At 46.8% G+C, this 18,588-nt stretch overlaps 2 protein-coding genes across 2 annotated transcripts; both read left to right on the top strand.

The window, feature by feature from the left end:
- The first annotated feature begins 2,123 nt into the window (after positions 1-2,123).
- Positions 2,124-4,869, top strand: LOC129599636 (keratin, type I cytoskeletal 9-like). The gene is made up of 9 exons (XM_055497927.1): positions 2,124-2,294; positions 2,987-3,193; positions 3,258-3,305; positions 3,436-3,558; positions 3,651-3,710; positions 3,862-3,903; positions 3,977-4,021; positions 4,098-4,280; positions 4,583-4,869. Exons 1-9 carry the CDS (start codon positions 2,258-2,260, stop codon positions 4,675-4,677), a joined length of 840 nt encoding a protein of 279 aa, XP_055353902.1. The 5' UTR covers positions 2,124-2,257; the 3' UTR covers positions 4,678-4,869.
- A 192-nt stretch (positions 4,870-5,061) lies between these two features.
- Positions 5,062-7,803, top strand: LOC129599643 (probable serine/threonine-protein kinase clkA). Its single transcript, XM_055497933.1, has 5 exons — positions 5,062-5,231; positions 5,328-5,585; positions 6,071-6,283; positions 6,349-6,819; positions 7,338-7,803. Exons 1-5 carry the CDS (start codon positions 5,195-5,197, stop codon positions 7,589-7,591), a joined length of 1,233 nt encoding a protein of 410 aa, XP_055353908.1. The 5' UTR covers positions 5,062-5,194; the 3' UTR covers positions 7,592-7,803.
- The last annotated feature ends 10,785 nt before the right edge of the window (positions 7,804-18,588 follow it).

Consider the following 18,588-nt stretch of genomic DNA (forward strand, 5'->3'; position numbering starts at 1 on the left):
TACCGGGAAAAGTATGAGTGAATAACATGGAAGATGCCATGCGCGCACCAAGTGGAACACCTGAATAGTAAACTGTTCGATAAACATACGATCGCAGGCGATACGGATACGTACATTCCAGCGCCTTCTGTACGAGGCAAGCGGCAACTCTTTCCCATCGCTTTAGTAAATTTTATCACTTTCCCCGCTGCATCTTACCCGTGTGCAGGCGCTCACGTGATATCGTATCTATTCACCATTCTAATCAGCGCTTACTTAGCCGGCGATAAAATCTCACCTGCCGTCCTCTTCGCTGTATTCTTTATCAGTCTGCGTAATCAACTATAGCTGCAAACCGGTTTAGACGTGAAACGGCTGAAATCAAATATCACGTGACCGCCTGCACACGGGTAAGATGCAGCGGGGAAAGTGATAAAATTTACTAAAGCGATGGGAAAGAGTTGCCGCTTGCCTCGTACCAAATTAAACTGTTATACAAATTATTAATTAATTACGAGTCGAATTAAGTACAGATGATACAGCATCTTCGTTAATTATACTGTCATTGCATTTCACTGATGAGAAATTTCTAATCCGGTTTTATTGCCCTGTCAGAGAATTTATGCAACTATTTAGACTGTGGCACTGCAGTACAGTTTTTATTGGGCAATGAATTTATTTTTATCATCCTGCTTTTTTAATGCAGGAACGGCAAACTGCGCTCTTAAGAAAAGTCAAACAAAAAACTACAAATTAACGGAAGAAAATAGAATTACGTCCTTCACAACCCACGCTTCAAGAAACATTTTAACTGTAATTATTTATAGTGGTATGTACGGTACACCGAGTCACCGGAGTCCAAGAAATCGTAATTTCCAATCCGGCACGATTGCCCAGACTTTAGCGATTCCCGTTTTGACGGGCTTGTTCTCGCCTGCTCCCACCAAACTGTCGATGGATAACCGATCAGCAAATCGCAGTGAATTAACAGGCGTTAATTAGCAGTTGAATGGGCCCTGCCAGTGAAAAGGCGCTCTAACGACACTGCCGCACTCCATACCAGCTGGACACGACATGTCTCTGACATGGAGAGGGTATAGTGCAGTGTATGGCGCAATATATAGCCCAAGCTGCTCATTTGGCCTCTGCGTGCCGCTCCCGCTGACAGGGCCAAGGGGCCGGCCGGGATACAAGGGAGACGACGGGCCGACGGAAACTAATCACGGCCCTCAAAGACTCTCAATGTCGAAATGGCGTGAGAATCCCCAATAAATTCTCCCGCCATTCGGCATTGTGATGCCGCCCCCGAAAAGACAACAATGCGCGCCGTTGGCCGGTTGCGTGACTGACGATCCCGGCGCTGCAAGACAGAATGGGTAGTATGGAGCTGAAAATGAATTGCTGCAATTTGTAAGTCATCGTTTTTGTCGCGCGCTGGTGTGAGGATTTGAGGATATGCTGGGTGTTGTATAATCATGTGTGTGTGCCGACTTAAGGAGTCAATTGTGGACTTCTTTACGATCGTGCAACCGGGAAAACATTTGTTTGCTGGGTCATGTTTGCAGCACCGCTTCTTTGCTCTATGTTTTTCTTAACAAATGCAGTAAAATCCGGTAAAGTTGGATTAAAATACTTATGATTAATTTTTATGGGAGTGCTCTTCACAATTAACTTCGGAAATTATTTGGCGAGCTTCGGCGGAGTACGAACAGTAGAACACAATGCTAACACGTTCGTTGTCGCTGAAACTTGCCGGATTTTTTCGGACTACCCCGCCTGAAATTCCCCGCAATCTGGGCGCGTTATGACGCGCCAACGCTGCCACCCTCGTTTTGATCTTGTCAAGTTTATTCAGACAAGTAAACACGCATCTCCAGCAATATCTGTACAGTTAACATACACAGCTGATTTTGGCCATGTGATGTCACAATGGAAGCCGGTATGGGGATACAACGGTTTGACTGTAAAGCGAGCAAATTGCCTTGATGTTTCTTTTGTGCCGGGTAAATAAGAATGTCTTACGGTAAGCAAATTTCGCCGGTTGCTTATTGTGTCGGTGTATCAACAACGGCGTGACACTGCGGTATTGTTAGAAGTGATATCGTTTTGATGGAAGCGGCAAACAGCTTTATAAGCGGGACGAAATTCTTCGTACAAATGCTGGTGTCGTCGGGAGGTGCGCATCATTTTACATATATTTTTACACACATTCCATTCTGCTTAGTCGGGCGCCATAGATTACTAGAAAATAGTAACTGCTAATTTTTATCCAATAAAAATGTTCGCAATTTCCGCGGTTGTACTGCTTTTGGCCGGTAAGACTTTACAGTTTACTATTATTATATGATTCTCATAATCCGTAAAATAACGTCTGTTCGCCCTTATTGTTGAAAATAGGCTTTGGCTGGTTTTCTTTTTAGATTTTATACTGCTAACGACAATAATACAATTTCTAAAAACAGGCAATATACTCTAAATTTCCATATTTTTTAAATTTTTGCATTTGCTTGCGTACTACGGTATCTGTAATTAGTACAGTTATTCAGCGCTGTGGTTATACGAATTCCTAGTGGATCTAACTATAATAAAATTACGTTAAATAAATTTCGTTTGTTTCTTGCCTCACATCTGTTACTGCTATTTGGCAATGCATTTTCCTTCCTTGAAAAAATAAAATAGTGATCGGTATTTATTAAATCATACATGCATGATGCCACAATAAATTCGTTTGTAAGCACTAAAAGCTACAAAAAAGCTAAGTTTGTAAGACATATGGCGTAATGTATACTGTAAGTGCATGTACAGTTTAGCAAAACGTTAAATTGATGGCATATATGGCTTTGCTAGCATATTTTGACTTTACTTTATATAAAAAAGCTGTGTTTATTGTTTTGCTTTTTATTACGCTATAACGTTTATTGCTGGACACTGGCGATCAGTATCTCAGATTTTACCGCATTCCGTCGATACTGGTTATCGTTAATCGATATATCGACGTATTGCATAGCTGGCGGCTGTCTGAGCCAGACCAACACCACTCCCCGGCCTTCGACGTCACCGCCCAACTGCAACTGCCAGATGCCATCGTGGATGACCTCGCAGAACAATAACGGGCAGAATTTCGCCATGCCCAGTCCACCGCCGATCTGCACCAATCAGAACCGGAATTTCACCAGCATGTGCGATTTGATTAATGCCGGAGCCACCAACCAGAGTAATATTCTTGACCACGCCCAATGGGAGCATTACGTTTAATTGATGTATGTTTTGCCGCTCAGATCTGGGATTCCGACCATGTCAGTTCTTTAATTCGTCTAACCAAGGAGGTAAGCAGACTGTTTAAATGATCTTAGTTTCACTTTTTCATGACCTTTTGGCTGGCCCAAAATACCGTATTAAAAAAATAATTTTTTACTGAATGCGTTTATTTATTTTTCGTTTATTTATGATTTGCAGTTTTTCCTGGTCCAATGATGGGCGGCAGTATGAACTTTTCCGCTTCCGGGTTCCCAATGCCGACCTCGAGCGGAGCGTTCCAGCAGTCAGGATTCGGTCAGCAATACCAAACAACTGGACAAGGTATTATTTATCATAAAACTACATCTGCGGGCACAAAATTTATGTGATACAGTATTCTACAACCTGGCACCCAAAATCTCTCGTATGCGCAGGATTTAACGGGATGCAAGGAGGACAATTCGGCATGCAAGGAGGACAATTCGGCAATCCAGGTAGAAGTCGTACTACGATTTTTAAAAAAGCAGACCGAAAAAAACTTATTTGTATTGCAAGTGACTAACAAATTTTTGTCACCCAGTATCCGTAGTTTTGAACGCCACTTCATGAGCCTTTCCCGCAGCTCGATAAATAATTTTTTGGTAGGTTTCAATGGAATGCAGAGCAGCCAGTTCAGCGCAAATCAAGGTAGGAATCGTAAAAAAATTTTTATACTGCGGTCGTATGGGTCTGTTAGGCCTAAACATATTATCATCAACAGGCTTCAACAGCGGGAACCAAGGCTTTATGATGGGTCCGCCGCCCGGTAAATCTCACGAAACAGCAACGCGCATGTAACGATCACAGCACTGTTTACATCATTCTGACAAATTCACCCATAGCTGGCATGAACGGCGGACAAGGCATGAACGGCCCACCTCCCGCTGGCATGGGCGGTATGCGGGGCGGGATGATGGGTGGCATGGGTGGGATGATGAACTTCAGTAAAGCCGTGTGCCTAACCAACAATGTTACCATGAATAACACCATGCAGGCCATCGACCAGTTTCTGCAGCAGAATCCTTGTAAGTATCACGCTGTACTTGTACAATGCACTAACGTTATGATGATTTTTAGCACATATTGCGCAAATAGCCATTTCCTTGTTGGAAGTTATTGGTGGCGATTCATGCGCATTGGATGAGTTCCTTTTTCACAGTTTATTGACTTCATTTTTTTTCCAACGGCACGACTTGTATCCCTACCTCTTTTATTCCCAAAATATTAATAATTTATTTCATTTTTCCACTTTTTTTAGTAATTTTTATTTATATGTATTTTGTTAGTGCGTACTGCAAATGATGCGTTATTTACTTGTCTTCTTTAGCAATCGGAATTCGCTGCAAGACCGCCTGCCCCTGCACTCTTCAGTGCCCACCGGACTTCAGCCAATACCCTGGTCCACCTATGATGATGTTCTAAAAAAACTTAATTTATCTGCACAACGCATTTTCGGCACACCCGACAAACTTTTCGCCCGCTGCGCTTAATGCTTAATTGCTTTGCAAAAAATGTACCATTAGATTTACTGCTTTACTTGCTTGGTGCCAGAACCATCGCGGTTATGAACTTATGGCATTTCGGAAGCAGAAAGCAAAATGTGTTGGAAAACAATATACTGCCTCGTTACGGCGATCAGTACGCATGCAAGGTACAAAAACAAATCGTGACCGGAATATGGGCAAATATTGTAAGATTCCAATCTACACAAAGCCGAGTAAGCAGTCGTCTGTACTTATACGTGTGTTGACATTGACTGTCCGCTACAAATATGGCATCCGGTGGCATTGATCATCGGTGGGCAAACAAGCCTTACACTAATCTTCCCTCTGATAAAACTGCTCACAATTTCTATATCAAAATACGAAACACAGTTTTCTGTCTTGCGAATTTCGATTTTCTGAAGAGTTGAAAAAATAGAAAAAAAACACAGAGTAATATGCGTTCCGCTCCGGAATTTGTTTGGATTTTGGCCGGTAAGTTGAATGATAACGCGGTAAAATTTCGAAAAGTTAAGCGGACACGTTAGGTTTTTTTACTAAATCGTTAAGTGCGTTATGGTCGTGCCGTAGGGATTTTAAGCGTTCGCGGACAGATTATTTTACGCGACGAAGGTCAAGGGCAACAGCCTGATAATGGCTTTTCCGGCAATACCGCTGTGGGTGGTGCACAGCAACCGCCAAACTGCAACTGCCAGAATATCGTCAGCCCAGTGTCCGGTTTCGGCCAATCGGGCTTTCCCATGGACAGCGGCAACGATTATTGCAGCAATACCGGCGAAACGCTGACCGATCTATGCGATGTGGCCAATAAATTATTTTCCAGTCAGAGTAAGTACAGCAAGACACTGTTCAGCATTCATTCTGAACACATATTTCATCGTTTGCCGCATTACTGTAGATAGCTCCGCTGTATGAATTTTAAAAGAAGATCATTCATAAGAATTCTAGGGCAACGACAGCACACGAATCATTCTTATCCGAACTGTATTTTGCTATAAATAGACTGTCTGCAGTTGTTTTAATTTTTTAATGCGCTTTCCTGTTTGTTTTTGTGGAATAAATTTTTTTAGCATAAAAAATTTACATGTGCAATAGCGTAGGGAATTTCTTTTCGTGTTGACCAGCATCCTGAGTGCCTTCAAGTAAATTTTGGGTAACGGGTGTTTTATTTACGAAATCTTAGAGCAGAAGCTATCATAAATGCAACAATCATATGGTTATATATGGAATTCGGACAACATAATTCTATTTAGATTTATATCTTAAAAATGACGAAACAAAATGTGAGAGCTGGGGTTTTTTTGCACCTGCAGACATGGGACTGCGACCTTGTAGTTCCAGCAATAATTTCGACCAGACATCCACCGACCAAACCGTCCCTGACTCATCCGCCGAATCAGCAGAAGATCCCCGCCGTCGGAAACGCGCCCCATCCATCACTCGCGTTACGCAAGCCTGTTTATCCAACGGATCAAGCGTATCGGTTGATGTGGCAGAATTAATGCAAACAATTGCGAAGAACACCGGTAAAACTGCTCACAGACGCCACTTAAATATGTTTACCATTCACTTTAACTTGTTTGGATATCAGAACTCGGCGTGCGATGTTTATCGCAATGCCCATGCGAGATCCACTGCCCGATCTCGGCCATCACGGAAACCGGGTACCCGTCCGGTTCCGGCCACACTAGCAACCCGAATAACTACACACCCGAACTATACACACTGCCACCGGATGGCGGAGAGTCGGACGGCAATATGCCGGACCAATCGGAAGCTGGCGATATGAATACCGGCGCTTTCGGGGAAGGAAATGGAAACCAGTTCCAGCCGGGCCAAAACCAGCTTGGTGGGAATGGTCAAGACCCAAACATGTTTCAGTCCGGTTCAAATACCGACCAGTCTAATAGCGGGACGAACTGGCCAAGCGGCAACTCTCAGTATGGGGCAAACTCCAACAACTATGGTGTGCCACAAAATTCGAATTATAACGGACAAAATGGGGGTTATGGACAACAGTATCCTGGCTCGCAGTCCGGCTACCAGAATTATGGAATGCAAGGTGTGCTTATCGACGGTGCTTATATGTTTTTGAGGAATACCTTTTTGTTGCGTGTCAGTGAAGTCGTGTTGCAGAGAAAAACTTGATTACGTAGTCGAAATCTCCGAACTATTCTGACCCGGACCACATAATACAAAAAAATCCCTTTTCAGAAGAATCCCGTCTTCGAGTTGTCCCTGTATAGGTAAAATATCACGTTAATCAGCAAAATTTTACCATTTTCTGACGTTGGTCCTAATTTGTGTAATGGCAACCACAAAGTGCGGTTGCCATTATCGGATTTAGGACAATGCTCGAAGGCAAGCCCGGCGCGCACATTAATCACGTGACAAAACCGTTTCTGTCAGTTCTCCTGAAAACCGTTTTTCTGCGGTATACGTGTCGCGCTCTGTTGCAACCGTACGCATTGTATGAACACAGAATTACCTGGGTGCGCATTAAAGATAAATTCTGGCGGAGAGGGAATTTTTTTCAGCATGGATGTTGAAGTTTTTTTACTACTCGTATTGTTTTGACAGGCATGCCAAATAACCAGAACGGTAATTGGAATTCCGCTCAGCCGGCTTCGCCATACGGCAACACCGGAAACGGAGGAATTTACGGGAATGCAAGGCTGACCGGAAATGCGTACACTAACACCAATAGCTACCAAAGCAGCCAGCAGACATATGCCACGCTGGGCCAGAATTCGTACTGGATGTCGGATGGTCGGCGTACCGGGAATCATGGATTCGGCCGATTTTCCGCGAATAACAATAAATACAACTACTAAGGAAAATTAATATAAAAATTATTTACCAAATCTTGATGTCTTGACTTTTGAGTACGTATTAACTTTTGGGACGGCCGGGCGGGTATTACGAGAAGGGTTTTTAACTTTTTCTGTGTTCCTTCCAGCTAAATTATAAGGAAGTAACAGGTAACTGTTTGGAACGCTACTGCGAAATTATTTCCATTACAGTGTCGAAGAGATTAAAGTGTTTGTCAGGGTTATTGCATCGCACGTGCATCCGCCTACAGAATGCTCGGCCGACGGCATTCGGATAGGGATTACTGCAAAACAGTGAAATTATATTAAGTACTAATGCACACTATAAATTTCTCAGTATCAAGTATGTATTACGATGAGAATATTTGTGCACTCCACGAGCTGCTTGTGAAAATGGCATCCGACGTAGGCGAAATCAATTACAAAGCGCAGAGAAATAATTTCTGGTTTCTGTGTGCCACCCAGCTATTATCTGCATCGAGCCGCTGTGTTGGTGCTGGTTTTCCTTTCTTACCGCATCCTTATGAAGGTCGTTAGGGTGTCTTTCTTAATAAATATAATTTTGAGGAACCAACCCGGTGGAAACGACATTTTTTCGCTAAAATTATGGCAACGCTGTCAGTAACGGACAATTTGGTCAATGATAACGCACTTCTCAATGTCAGTTTAGTCCTGGTCGGCTTCGCCGTTACCAGTTTCGCTTCGTTAGCGTACGTGGGATCGGCTATCTCGTTAGCGGTGGATGAGGCACAACGCCGATACAATCGCACAATGCGTTTAAAGCTACGCCTGCTATACGATCTCTTGCGGCCGACTTGTGGGGATTTAAACGACATTGCTGTTAACTTGGTTTCCGAATGGCATTACCGGAGAAGGAATGCTAGTAATCTAACGATTTACCTTATCCCGGGTGAGGACATTTAGTTAATTTTGCGTTATATTCAGAATACAGAAGAAAGTTACACGAGGAATGTGCTGTGTAGCTTGTGTTGAGAACACCGACTTGCCATATTTCTTCTCCGAGTGGAATACCTTGTGGATATCCACGTAAGTTTCAGTCTTTTTTACGGTAATAATAAATAGGAACGGCCAACTTCTGTGTGTAACCGATGCCCGTCGGGGTGACGAGGCAAAAAGCGTGCCAGCTATCAATTAATCAGCGAACAAAATTAACAACAAATCATAGGATGAGTATGCTGGCGTGCCCGAAAGGAAACTGAACGTCGATTATCGAAATTAAGGTAGAAAAATCATGTATAATGCACGATAATGTAAATGTGCTATGACGTGTTATGAGGCTAACACATCATTAAACTTCCAGCTTGGATGTGTTGCTCCAAACACAAAAAGATTTTGCTGATCTGAGCATTTGCTTAGCATTAAATTACTGTCATCTTAGAAAACTTAATATAATCCTACAACGTAACATGTTTTCGTAACTAAATTACAAAACCACTGACTTTATACGTATGGAACAAATTTTGTTATTGTAATAATTATGATTTTGCTACCTGTAAAATTGTAGATCAATTTAGTTAATACTTGTGCAAAAGTACTCAAATGGTAGTTATGTACAAAATCAGTAAGGCACTGCACAGAAAAGAAAGATTTTGTTCATATCGTTTGCCCGCTGGAACTGACGTCGGCATTTTGTTTAATTCATTTCTTTTCCAATGCCATCTTTCCCTGCCTTATTTGCAGGGTAGCGGCCAGTTCTAGGATTCGTGATCGGCAATCTTATCCAACTTGGCTGGCCACCAATTACCTGCAAACATCTCTCTGCTCTGAACTGGTAACGGATCTTCTGAATCGTTACAACTGGACGACCATCTCCATTGTAGTGGACCAGAACCCCGATGTCCCCTTTTATCCGGTATTAGCGTCGGTGTTTATTAGCGATATGCAACAGCAAAAACACATTGTTGTGGCGGCTATGCGAAACGTTGTAGCCAAGGCCAACAACTGTTCGGCGGCGAAATTCGCGGAAGTTTTGGATGATATAGCGAAAGTCAGTCGAAGTAGGTTCTCCTGTTATCAACTAGCGACCGAGGCAGTACTCAGTAGTATTCAGCCGTTAAAAATTTCTTGCTTGCAGTTGTGGTGTATTATGGATTCATGCCATGTTTACGGGATTTCATGGTATCAAGACGTCCACATTATGCTATGTACAGTCTGTATCTTATGATATTACAGTATGTACCTACTCCTCAATGTTCAGGGTTTGTTTTAGCTCGCCGCGCATTCCAAAAATATGACCAATGGGGAATATGTAAGCGCTGCCTTTTTCGTACATTAATTTATTTGTTTCGCTTTACGCCCTTACCAATTAATGGTGTAGCTTACTTACAGGTGTACATAACAATTCAAAACAACCTTCGTGGCAACATTCACTGGCGTCGCAATGACAACGAAGATGAGGTATAGGTATTTTCCTTTTATTGGTAATGTGCAGTATGCGCATTCTACTTTTCGACATGTGTTGAATCGGTATTTACGTACAGTAACCGAAGCCTAATCCATATCTATATAGGGGGCAAAACTAAACGTGTTCCACGGTTCCCCTGTATTGCTGCCGTCACCCGGCTGGAGTTTTACGTTGTGGCTAAACATGGCGCTTATGTACCGCGCCAGATTTAACCATATGTACTGCCGTAACGTCACACTCCAGGCGGGTGACGGCAGCAATACAGGGGAACCGTGGAACAGCTTAGTTTTGCCCCCTATATAAAGCCGCCTTTCAAGCTTTCCAGTCCGTACTCGTTCTGTATCCCGATACGCACGAGTACGACAGCGCCACGAAAACACGCTTCGACAATGCACTGCGTGAGCGAGCCCAACGGGACTACAATTTTACGTACAGGGAAACAAACGCCGACCTGGTAACAGCATGATTTCTGTGGGCTAATCTTGTGACTTTTCAACGGCAGTACTGTATGTTTAAACAGGCATATACGTTGTTCGTTGGTAGTTATCTGACAGTGACGGCAGTTTCACAGGTAACACGCCAGGCAAATTAATGTTTTCCATCAACGCAAATACCCGGTACCTTGTACTGGTTACTGTATGTCGTTGTTTCGTTACAGGTCGTCAATGAAACCGTCACTGAGCTGACAGACCAGGATCAGCGCAGAGGCGCACAATTGGCTCAAAAGTTGACGAATAGAACATTTTACGACAACAGCTGGGGCCAGTCGATTTATATTGATTTTGTGATGATGTGACATAGCAACGTGTGAACAGCAGCAGCGTAAGCTGCCAGTATGACTGTGAAGAGCGAAGTGAATAAAAGGACTTTATGAGGACGTGACAATCTGGCGTGAGGAATCGAGCTCATTGCCGTTTAGAGAGAAAAGGTGTCTACGAACAGTGTGGTCAAGCCTTTTGGAAGTAGTGCAGCCGTGCCGTCGGGAGGAAGGAAGGAGGACATTGGTGGATTGATGAGGTTTGAGCCAGCCGCGATGACCTGGCGATCCTGGCAGTTTCGATATAAGAACTACGTGGATCTGCACAAGGTCACGGACACGGCCGAGCAGAAAGCGGTACTGTTGGACGCCTTAGGTGTGGAGGCGCTGGAAATCCTTATTTCCATGTGCCTGCCTGGCAGTCCGGACGATTTCACCGGTGGCCAGCTGGCGGATAAGCTGGAGCAAACGTTTGTGAAGAAAACGCTGAAGGAGACGGAGTGGGCGTTATACTTTAGGATTAAGCAGGAACCTGGAGAGACGCTCCTTGAGGTCTCAAACAGATTACGTCGAAAGGCCACGGTGGTGGGGTTTTCGGCGACGGTGTTGGAGCAAAACATGATGGCCGCATTCACCAATGGGCTGGCGAGCGAAAACACCAGACTACACCTGATATCTAATAAATGCCGCACCAAGCTGGAGGAGTGCTTGGAAATTTGCGAGCTGTACGAGCTCGCCCGGGAGACGAAGAAGACACGCCGCGGTGACTATATAACGGAGGCGGATGTTACGGATGCGGAGAGCGCGACCACCGCAAGGCCGAATGTTGGGCAAAAGATCTGCGGTGTGGCAACTGTGGCAGGTATGGCCACATTGCCAGGGCCTGTCGCGCCGACCCGAAGGAGAAAGAGCAACAGAGGGATGGTGCACGGCGCACCAATCTGATAGAAGAAGAGTTTGATGTCATACAGGTCAATGTGGATAGTGATTTTGACTGTATGGTTAAACATCAGCCTAGTCACACCAGGCGAGCGAGCAGCCGCCCTTGGAGATGCAGCAAGGATGGAGATGCGGTTCTGGATACTGTGCTAGGCGAGTTGGCTGCCTTGCACAAGAAGGTGGACGAAATGGCACGACGGAGCACAGAAGCGACTCCACGATACTGGAGACCGGTGGAGCATCGGCGATATCAGCCGGAGCAGAACCGGACCGTGGAGGAAGTTGCGACGATCCAAATGGCAGAAGACCACGAAGTTCGGGAAAGCGTTGTGGCAGTCAGCGACGGCGGAAACACTGACGGGGTCCGTAACGAACAGCCAGAAAATGATTTTCTGCCAATCGGAAGCGTACCCGAGCAGGAAATGGAAACGGCTTCGAGCAGTGGACTGTTTAAGACTCGCAGCCAAATGAAGCGGGAGAAGAAACGGAAAAAGAAGGAAGCATTGAAAGATACCGATGATATTTCAGATTTATGTTCTGATTAATTTGGTGTTAATTCTGGAATTTTATGTTTCACTTATCGTGCATTTTCTTTAGTGTGTTTCACACACTGGGGAAGGTGTGATGATGTGACATAGCAACGTGTGAACAGCAGCAGCGTAAGCTGCCAGTATGACTGTGAAGAGCGAAGTGAATAAAAGGACTTTATGAGGACGTGACAGATTCCAACGGACAGCGGCGCCTGGATTTCGTTGTGGCGTATTTCCTACCTTCTGGTTCTCGTTTGGTACGACTGATACTTCGTAGACTCTTAGAACAACCTCAGCACAGAATGCGTAGAAATATGCTTATGCATTAACAAGGTCATGTACAATTTATTCTACTACGTACATGCGACTGTCCAACCATTCAGGAAGTTTAATGGGTATGCAGCTTTATTAGAACTGACCAGGCGTCAAGGAATTTGCAGTATATCTATGCAAGCTTTGATTTGTGCATTTGGTAAGGTACTGGCCTAACGATAGCAAAATGTGCCTTTTTTGCGCAGCCGCTTCTGCGCAAAATCGGACGGACAGGTGAATTAGTTCAACTGGTTAACGTCACCCTGTGGGTACGTGGAATGTTTCCACCGGCTAATGAGCCGCTGTGCGGATACATGAATCAAAAGCTCGATTTTCAATGTCTTCCTACAGGTACTTACCGTAAAAATGATTATATTTTAAAGTTTTTGAGCCCTAATGACGTGCAAGTTTGGGCCGGGAATTTTGCGGCACAAAAAGCTATTGACGCCGACTTTGACAAGAAAGTACGACTGTGTAAAGTTTTGTTGAAACTTTACACAGTCGTACTTTCTTGTCTGGTCAACTGCCTTACTGTACAGTCTCCCACCGCATGAACCACCTTGCGATACGGTATCATTTTTAGGAGAAGCCAAAAAAAGCCGTTGTAATCGCGCTTACTGCGTCGTTCTGATTGTATAGGACAGAATCGCTGGATCACCATCACTGCTGCTAGTTGCGCTGGGATATGTCTTGCTCTTGTCGGATATCTCATGTACGTATTAGTAATCAGTCTCATGCATTGCAAGTATCGATCAACATTGCTTTGTAATCTGGGGAGAATGTTCAAGCACGTTGTTTTGAATTTAGAAATTAAGTAATCACCCCGTTTTTTTTTTAAATTTTGTTCACACAAGGCCAATAGTTTCGTCAGTGGATACTGTAGACGAATCTGATACCACACTTCAGTTCGACAAAGTAGTTATGGACGTCAGTTTATTCACTTTATTGCATTCAGATACCGAAAGCGTAAACTGGACGATGAGCTTCTTTATGGAACCTGGTGGCAAATCCAGCTGCCAGCGACCGCGGCAAATCCGGAAGTGCGACAGAGCATCTATGCCACCGTTTGTCAGAGACCGCACACTCGAGGCGGTAGACACCTCTTGTGGCTTTGCTCTGTCGCCCCCCCCGCACATGGCTACTCCATTCGTGCCGCGCTATTACGCTGCTCACTCAGCGTATACTTTGTCTACGCTGACCAATCAGCGCATTTCTGCACTCTTGGGGGCGTAGCCCAGCGCCTACGAGCGATTCCATGCTTTACGGCATCAGCTGTTGCATACCTGCAGCACGCTGTATCATTACCATTTTTACTGACTTGCGCGCTCGCAGCTACTTTTTCCACAGTGATACCGCATTGGTTTTCTGTGTTTGTTTGTGGTTGCTTTATTGTTACCAATAAAGGCGATATTTGCCCCATTTTCCCATCTGCTTCTGTGTCATATCTGACATGGTAGCAGACTCGCTCGGTTTTCTTTCCTGCGAGACCTCTGATTCCCAGTGAAGGCAACACGGTCGAACTACGCTGATCGCCTATAAGTAGGCCAGCCATACCGCGACCATCATCTCCTGCATCATACGGATCTCACTGGAGATCCGCAGCGCGACGGATTACTCATACGGGTCAGGTTCATAAGTGGACCTCCCGCAGCTTTGGCTCCCCGCGCAAAAACTGCGTTGGGTACGTTCCAGCTGACCAAATAAGCGCCCTACCGGGTTGCGTTGATACGGGTCAGGCTCATAAGTGGGCCTCCCGCAGCTTTGGCTCCCGGCGCAAAAACTGCGTTCGGTACGGTCCTGCCACACCATTACGCCCTATCGGGTGCGCTGCGGCCCTCACGGTAGAAGAGGGTGAAGGGGACGACGGAGCAGCACTGTCTGGATCGAAAAAACGACCGGTAAGACCTGCTGTGGCGTCGTAGGTTTTCGTAGGACTTTCTAAAATTGGAGGTCTCCGCGGAGAACCTACCTAAAAACCTTCATAACTCTTCAACCGTTCATCCGATTTGCTTAAAAATAGCTTTTTCGGATTCCTTGAGAAATTCTGCACTAGAGAAGTGTAACAGAACTCTCGAAAAATATTTCCATAATTTTTGGCGAATTTTCGGCGAAAAACAACCGCCATTTTGTCCAGCCGGAATTTTCGCGAAAAAGTCGCGTGACGTCAGCGTGGTGATTTTCCATAAAAATTTGACCAATCAGAACGCGTGGGAAACTTCCCCGTGTTATAATAGTCATAGTGACTCATACTTTTTTGCAATTTTTGCTCACGGCACGCTACTCGTGACGTAGAGCTTTTTGCAAGACCATTTTGTAACTGACGTCACACTGGTCAGTAACGTAACATAGGGCCATAGGAAGCTAACGCTAAACCTGAGCTCTAGCATACCTGACCAGCACCGACAGCGATCCAACCCGTTCCGGTCCGGACCAAGACCAAAGAAAACTTCTAAGTCCCAATACCATGGGCCAAACAGAAAGCGCCTTGGCCAAGGTGATGCCATACACCAGCCATGAGCAACTCCAACGGAGAATGCTCAGTCCTATGGACAGGCGCCAGCAAAATGACTATGCCAAGCCTCGCGGGAAGAACTACGCCACGCGCGAACCAACGGGGCCTTACGGGCTTCGTAGCGCCAGGCCAACCAGTTCTGACCCGGACGAGCCAAACTCGGCCGGCTCTACGAGTTCGGTCGAGGCCAGGGCCAGGCGGGACAAACAAATCCTGCCGGCTGATCTGGAGACCAGCGACGAAAGTCTGGACGCCACCCGGGACGACACATTCCAGGAAGCGTCCGACGAGTTGTCCGAGGCCAACCAGCCTCAGGACAGCCAACCTGGCGCCGATAGGACGGCCCAGGCCAACAGTGTCCCTCGGGACTTGGCACAACAACCGGCCATTCCTGGCTCGGGCCAAGTCCAACTTGAGGCGCCAACGGCGGCCACAAGCGAGGACAAGACACGCACCGATGGACCAGGGCCAAACAACTTGGCCCGGTCCAACCTTGATGTCCAGGATCTGACAGCACGTCCAACCCTACCGGGCTTGGACCAGATCCAACCTAAGGCACCAACGGTGGCCAAAGGTGGACGCAAGGCCAAGGGCCAAGCCAAAAAGGCTGGTCCAAAGGCAGATGACCAGTGCCAACAGCCCGTGAGTCAGTCGCCAATCATGTTTGAGATCGATGGCTCAACCCATACAACGCCATCGCCGACCAATGACGTCATCGGCGCGTCTGGCCCGTCCAAACCGGACCGAGAGCCAATTGTGGACCTGGCCCAACTTAATAGGGCCACAGCCAGGATGGACCTTAACCAGCCCTCCTGGGACACAAGCTGCGCCAACGTCAGCCCGCCAAAGCTGATCCAGGCAACCCGGCCCGAGGAGATCGACGAAGTCGACCAATTTCGGACCACAGTACGGGACCTGACTAAACAGCTAGCGGACATTGCAGAAGCAGCCCTGCTATCCGAACGCTGGATGCAGGACGAGATCTGCAAGCACACAGACCTTGCGTCCAAATCGGACGCAGAGGCTAAACGTGTCTCGGCCATACTGGCCCAGACCCAACTTGAGCTAACCCAGCTCAAGTTGTCACCATGTCCCAATGCTGAGCGAGACCAGCTCGGCAGGACAATCCACAGCCTAGAAATGGCTGTGGCGGGACTCGAAGCCTTGCTCACCTCTACGAGGGCTGAACTGGCCAAAGCCAAGGACGACTTGACTGCGGCCCGGACCACAATCGACGAAACCGATTCAGAGGCGGACCGCCTCTCGAATGAAAATGAGCGTTTTACCGACGACTTGGCCAACCTGCAGGACGAAATCAATCGCCTGCGCAACGGCTATAACCTCCTTTATGAGAGCCATCAAAATCTCATGAAGACAATTCAACAAGGAGGACTGTTGAGCCAAACGGTTCAACAGAAGGAGGCACAGAACGTGCAACTCCAGCAACAAATTGTTGCCCTCCAGAGCCAGCTCAAGACCGAATCAACCATTCGGGTCCAACTTGAGCAAAACAGCGCCATTGGACATCAAAACTTTGTCCAATTGGAGCAGGCCTTCAACCAAGCCAAACAGGTGATCCAGGGCCAACATGACCGGATCATCACATTGGAGGCCAACAACGCCGGCCTGGTCAAAGATTACCAGGCGGCCACCCAACGTATAACCGAACTCAACGAGGACCTGGAAAGGCTAGGCACGGAAAACGCCTGCTTAGACGCGGAGAAATCGCATCTCGAGAACTTACATTCTGAGATGTCCGCGGAACCACCGTCTTACCATACCTTTCCGGACCCGGATACACAGCGTCGACAAGAAAAAGTCGACGAGGCTTTGCGGCAGGGCCAACGCTTCTATCGCGAGCCAGTGTATCACCAACAGAACTACCATGTTAACATGGCTGTGGAAGGACCATCGGTTGGACATCCCCCAACGGGGCCAACCATACCCACGCCTCCCAGCCAGGTGAACCAGGGATCATCCACGGCGACAGTAACGCTGCCGCCACCACCAATCCCGGTCACCACAACAGCCACTATCGGTCCAACGACGATAGTGACACCCGCAACGCAGACTCATCCGTCTACGTCAAGCGGGCCAGGCTTTGACCCAAGCCAGGCAATACCCAGCCACAGCTACTTTGGGTCAAGGCCACAGTATCCGTCCTTGTACCCATCCATATTCCCGAACATGGACTTTAACTTCAGTCCACATCCGGCCACAAGCCAGGCTCACACCAGCGGTATGGATCCAAACCGGACCAACCCGCTGAGCCCAATGTCCGGGCCACCAACCACACAAGGACAGATGGGAGGCCAAAGTGGTACACCAACGGTGCAACCACCACTAGTAGGCCAACTAAGCCTATTTGGCCCTCCTACCACGGCGGCAGCCCCAACGGGCCAAGCTCAGCCACAGATGGGCCAAACCACGCCCACGGGCCAAAACGTGCCCAACCCACCAGGCATACCGCCAACAGCGGCCATGCCACCAGGACCAGCAGCCCAACCAGGCCAGGGCCAAAATGCGCCCATGTTGGTCCAGCTCCCGAATGGAGCATACGCATGGATGGCGTCCAACGGGGCCATCCAGCTTATACCGGGACAGCCAATGTTGGCTCAACCCCAGCAGGTGCCGCAGATACCAATGCAGCTAACACCTGCCCCGTCGCCACCGGCCAGTCCTTCCCTCTCAACCAGAGAGCAAATCAAGGAAATGGCCCAAGAGATGGGAAAAGCCACCGCGAGAGCTCAAGTCCGCACCGTGTTGCCAAAATTTGATGGCAACAAAACAATGGTGAAAGGATGGCTTGCACAGGTCCGACGGATCTGTAAGCAGTCGTCCGATCTGAATAAACCAGATCCGGACTTCATGAGCCGCATTTACATGGCCCTATCGGACCCTGTAAAAGAATGGTACACTGGCCAAGCCAACCGCGAAGACGAGGACGGCTGGACAGTGGAAGAGTGGCTCCAGAAATTCGCCACTCGATACGGCGATGATAATCAGCAGGCAACTGCCATGGGAGAAATTACCCATCGGTACTATGATCCAGACTTGGCCCATCTTTCAGGTGAGGTGAAAATTTTTCCCATTTTTCCCAGCCCACCTCATCTTTTAGGTGAAGATGAGGATGAGGTGGGAAAGAGCCGTAGATGAGGTGAGGTGGGCTGAATTTTTAAAAAATGGGATGAAAATCTTTTATGGAAATGGGCTGAGAATGGGCTGGGTTGCTTCGTAATAAAATAAAATTGTAATTATTATCAGCAGTTAATCAATTTGTTTCCGGCGTAAGAATTAACGAATACGCTAACAGAAATTCCAATTCCAAGTGTGAAATCTTAACAAATCCACTCAGTCAAGACAACGTTTACAACTTTACACTGGTATGCGATCGAACACTGATATTTCGTAAGCCCGCTCGAAGCAGCTGTTCCAATGGCACTGGCACTGTGTCAGTGGTTGAGTATATTCGGTGCAGTGCGAGGCCGAGCACCTCACAAAGCAAGCTGCAGTTTCAGAACTGCA

This window comes from Paramacrobiotus metropolitanus, unplaced genomic scaffold (genome assembly GCF_019649055.1).
Source record: "Paramacrobiotus metropolitanus isolate TYO unplaced genomic scaffold, Prichtersi_v1.0 Parri_scaffold0000151, whole genome shotgun sequence".
NCBI lineage: Eukaryota > Metazoa > Tardigrada > Eutardigrada > Parachela > Macrobiotidae > Paramacrobiotus > Paramacrobiotus metropolitanus.

Coding starts and splice junctions, on each gene's coding strand:
- LOC129599636 (XM_055497927.1), top strand. CDS start 2,258: ATGTTCGCAATTTCCGCGGTTGTACTGCTTTTGGCCG. Junction 3,306..3,435: donor TAATTCGTCTAACCAAGGAG/GTAAGCAGACTG, acceptor TATGATTTGCAG/TTTTTCCTGGTCCAATGATG. Junction 3,904..3,976: donor CCAGTTCAGCGCAAATCAAG/GTAGGAATCGTA, acceptor TATCATCAACAG/GCTTCAACAGCGGGAACCAA.
- LOC129599643 (XM_055497933.1), top strand. CDS start 5,195: ATGCGTTCCGCTCCGGAATTTGTTTGGATTTTGGCCG. Junction 5,232..5,327: donor ATTTGTTTGGATTTTGGCCG/GTAAGTTGAATG, acceptor GTCGTGCCGTAG/GGATTTTAAGCGTTCGCGGA. Junction 6,820..7,337: donor CCAGAATTATGGAATGCAAG/GTGTGCTTATCG, acceptor TTGTTTTGACAG/GCATGCCAAATAACCAGAAC.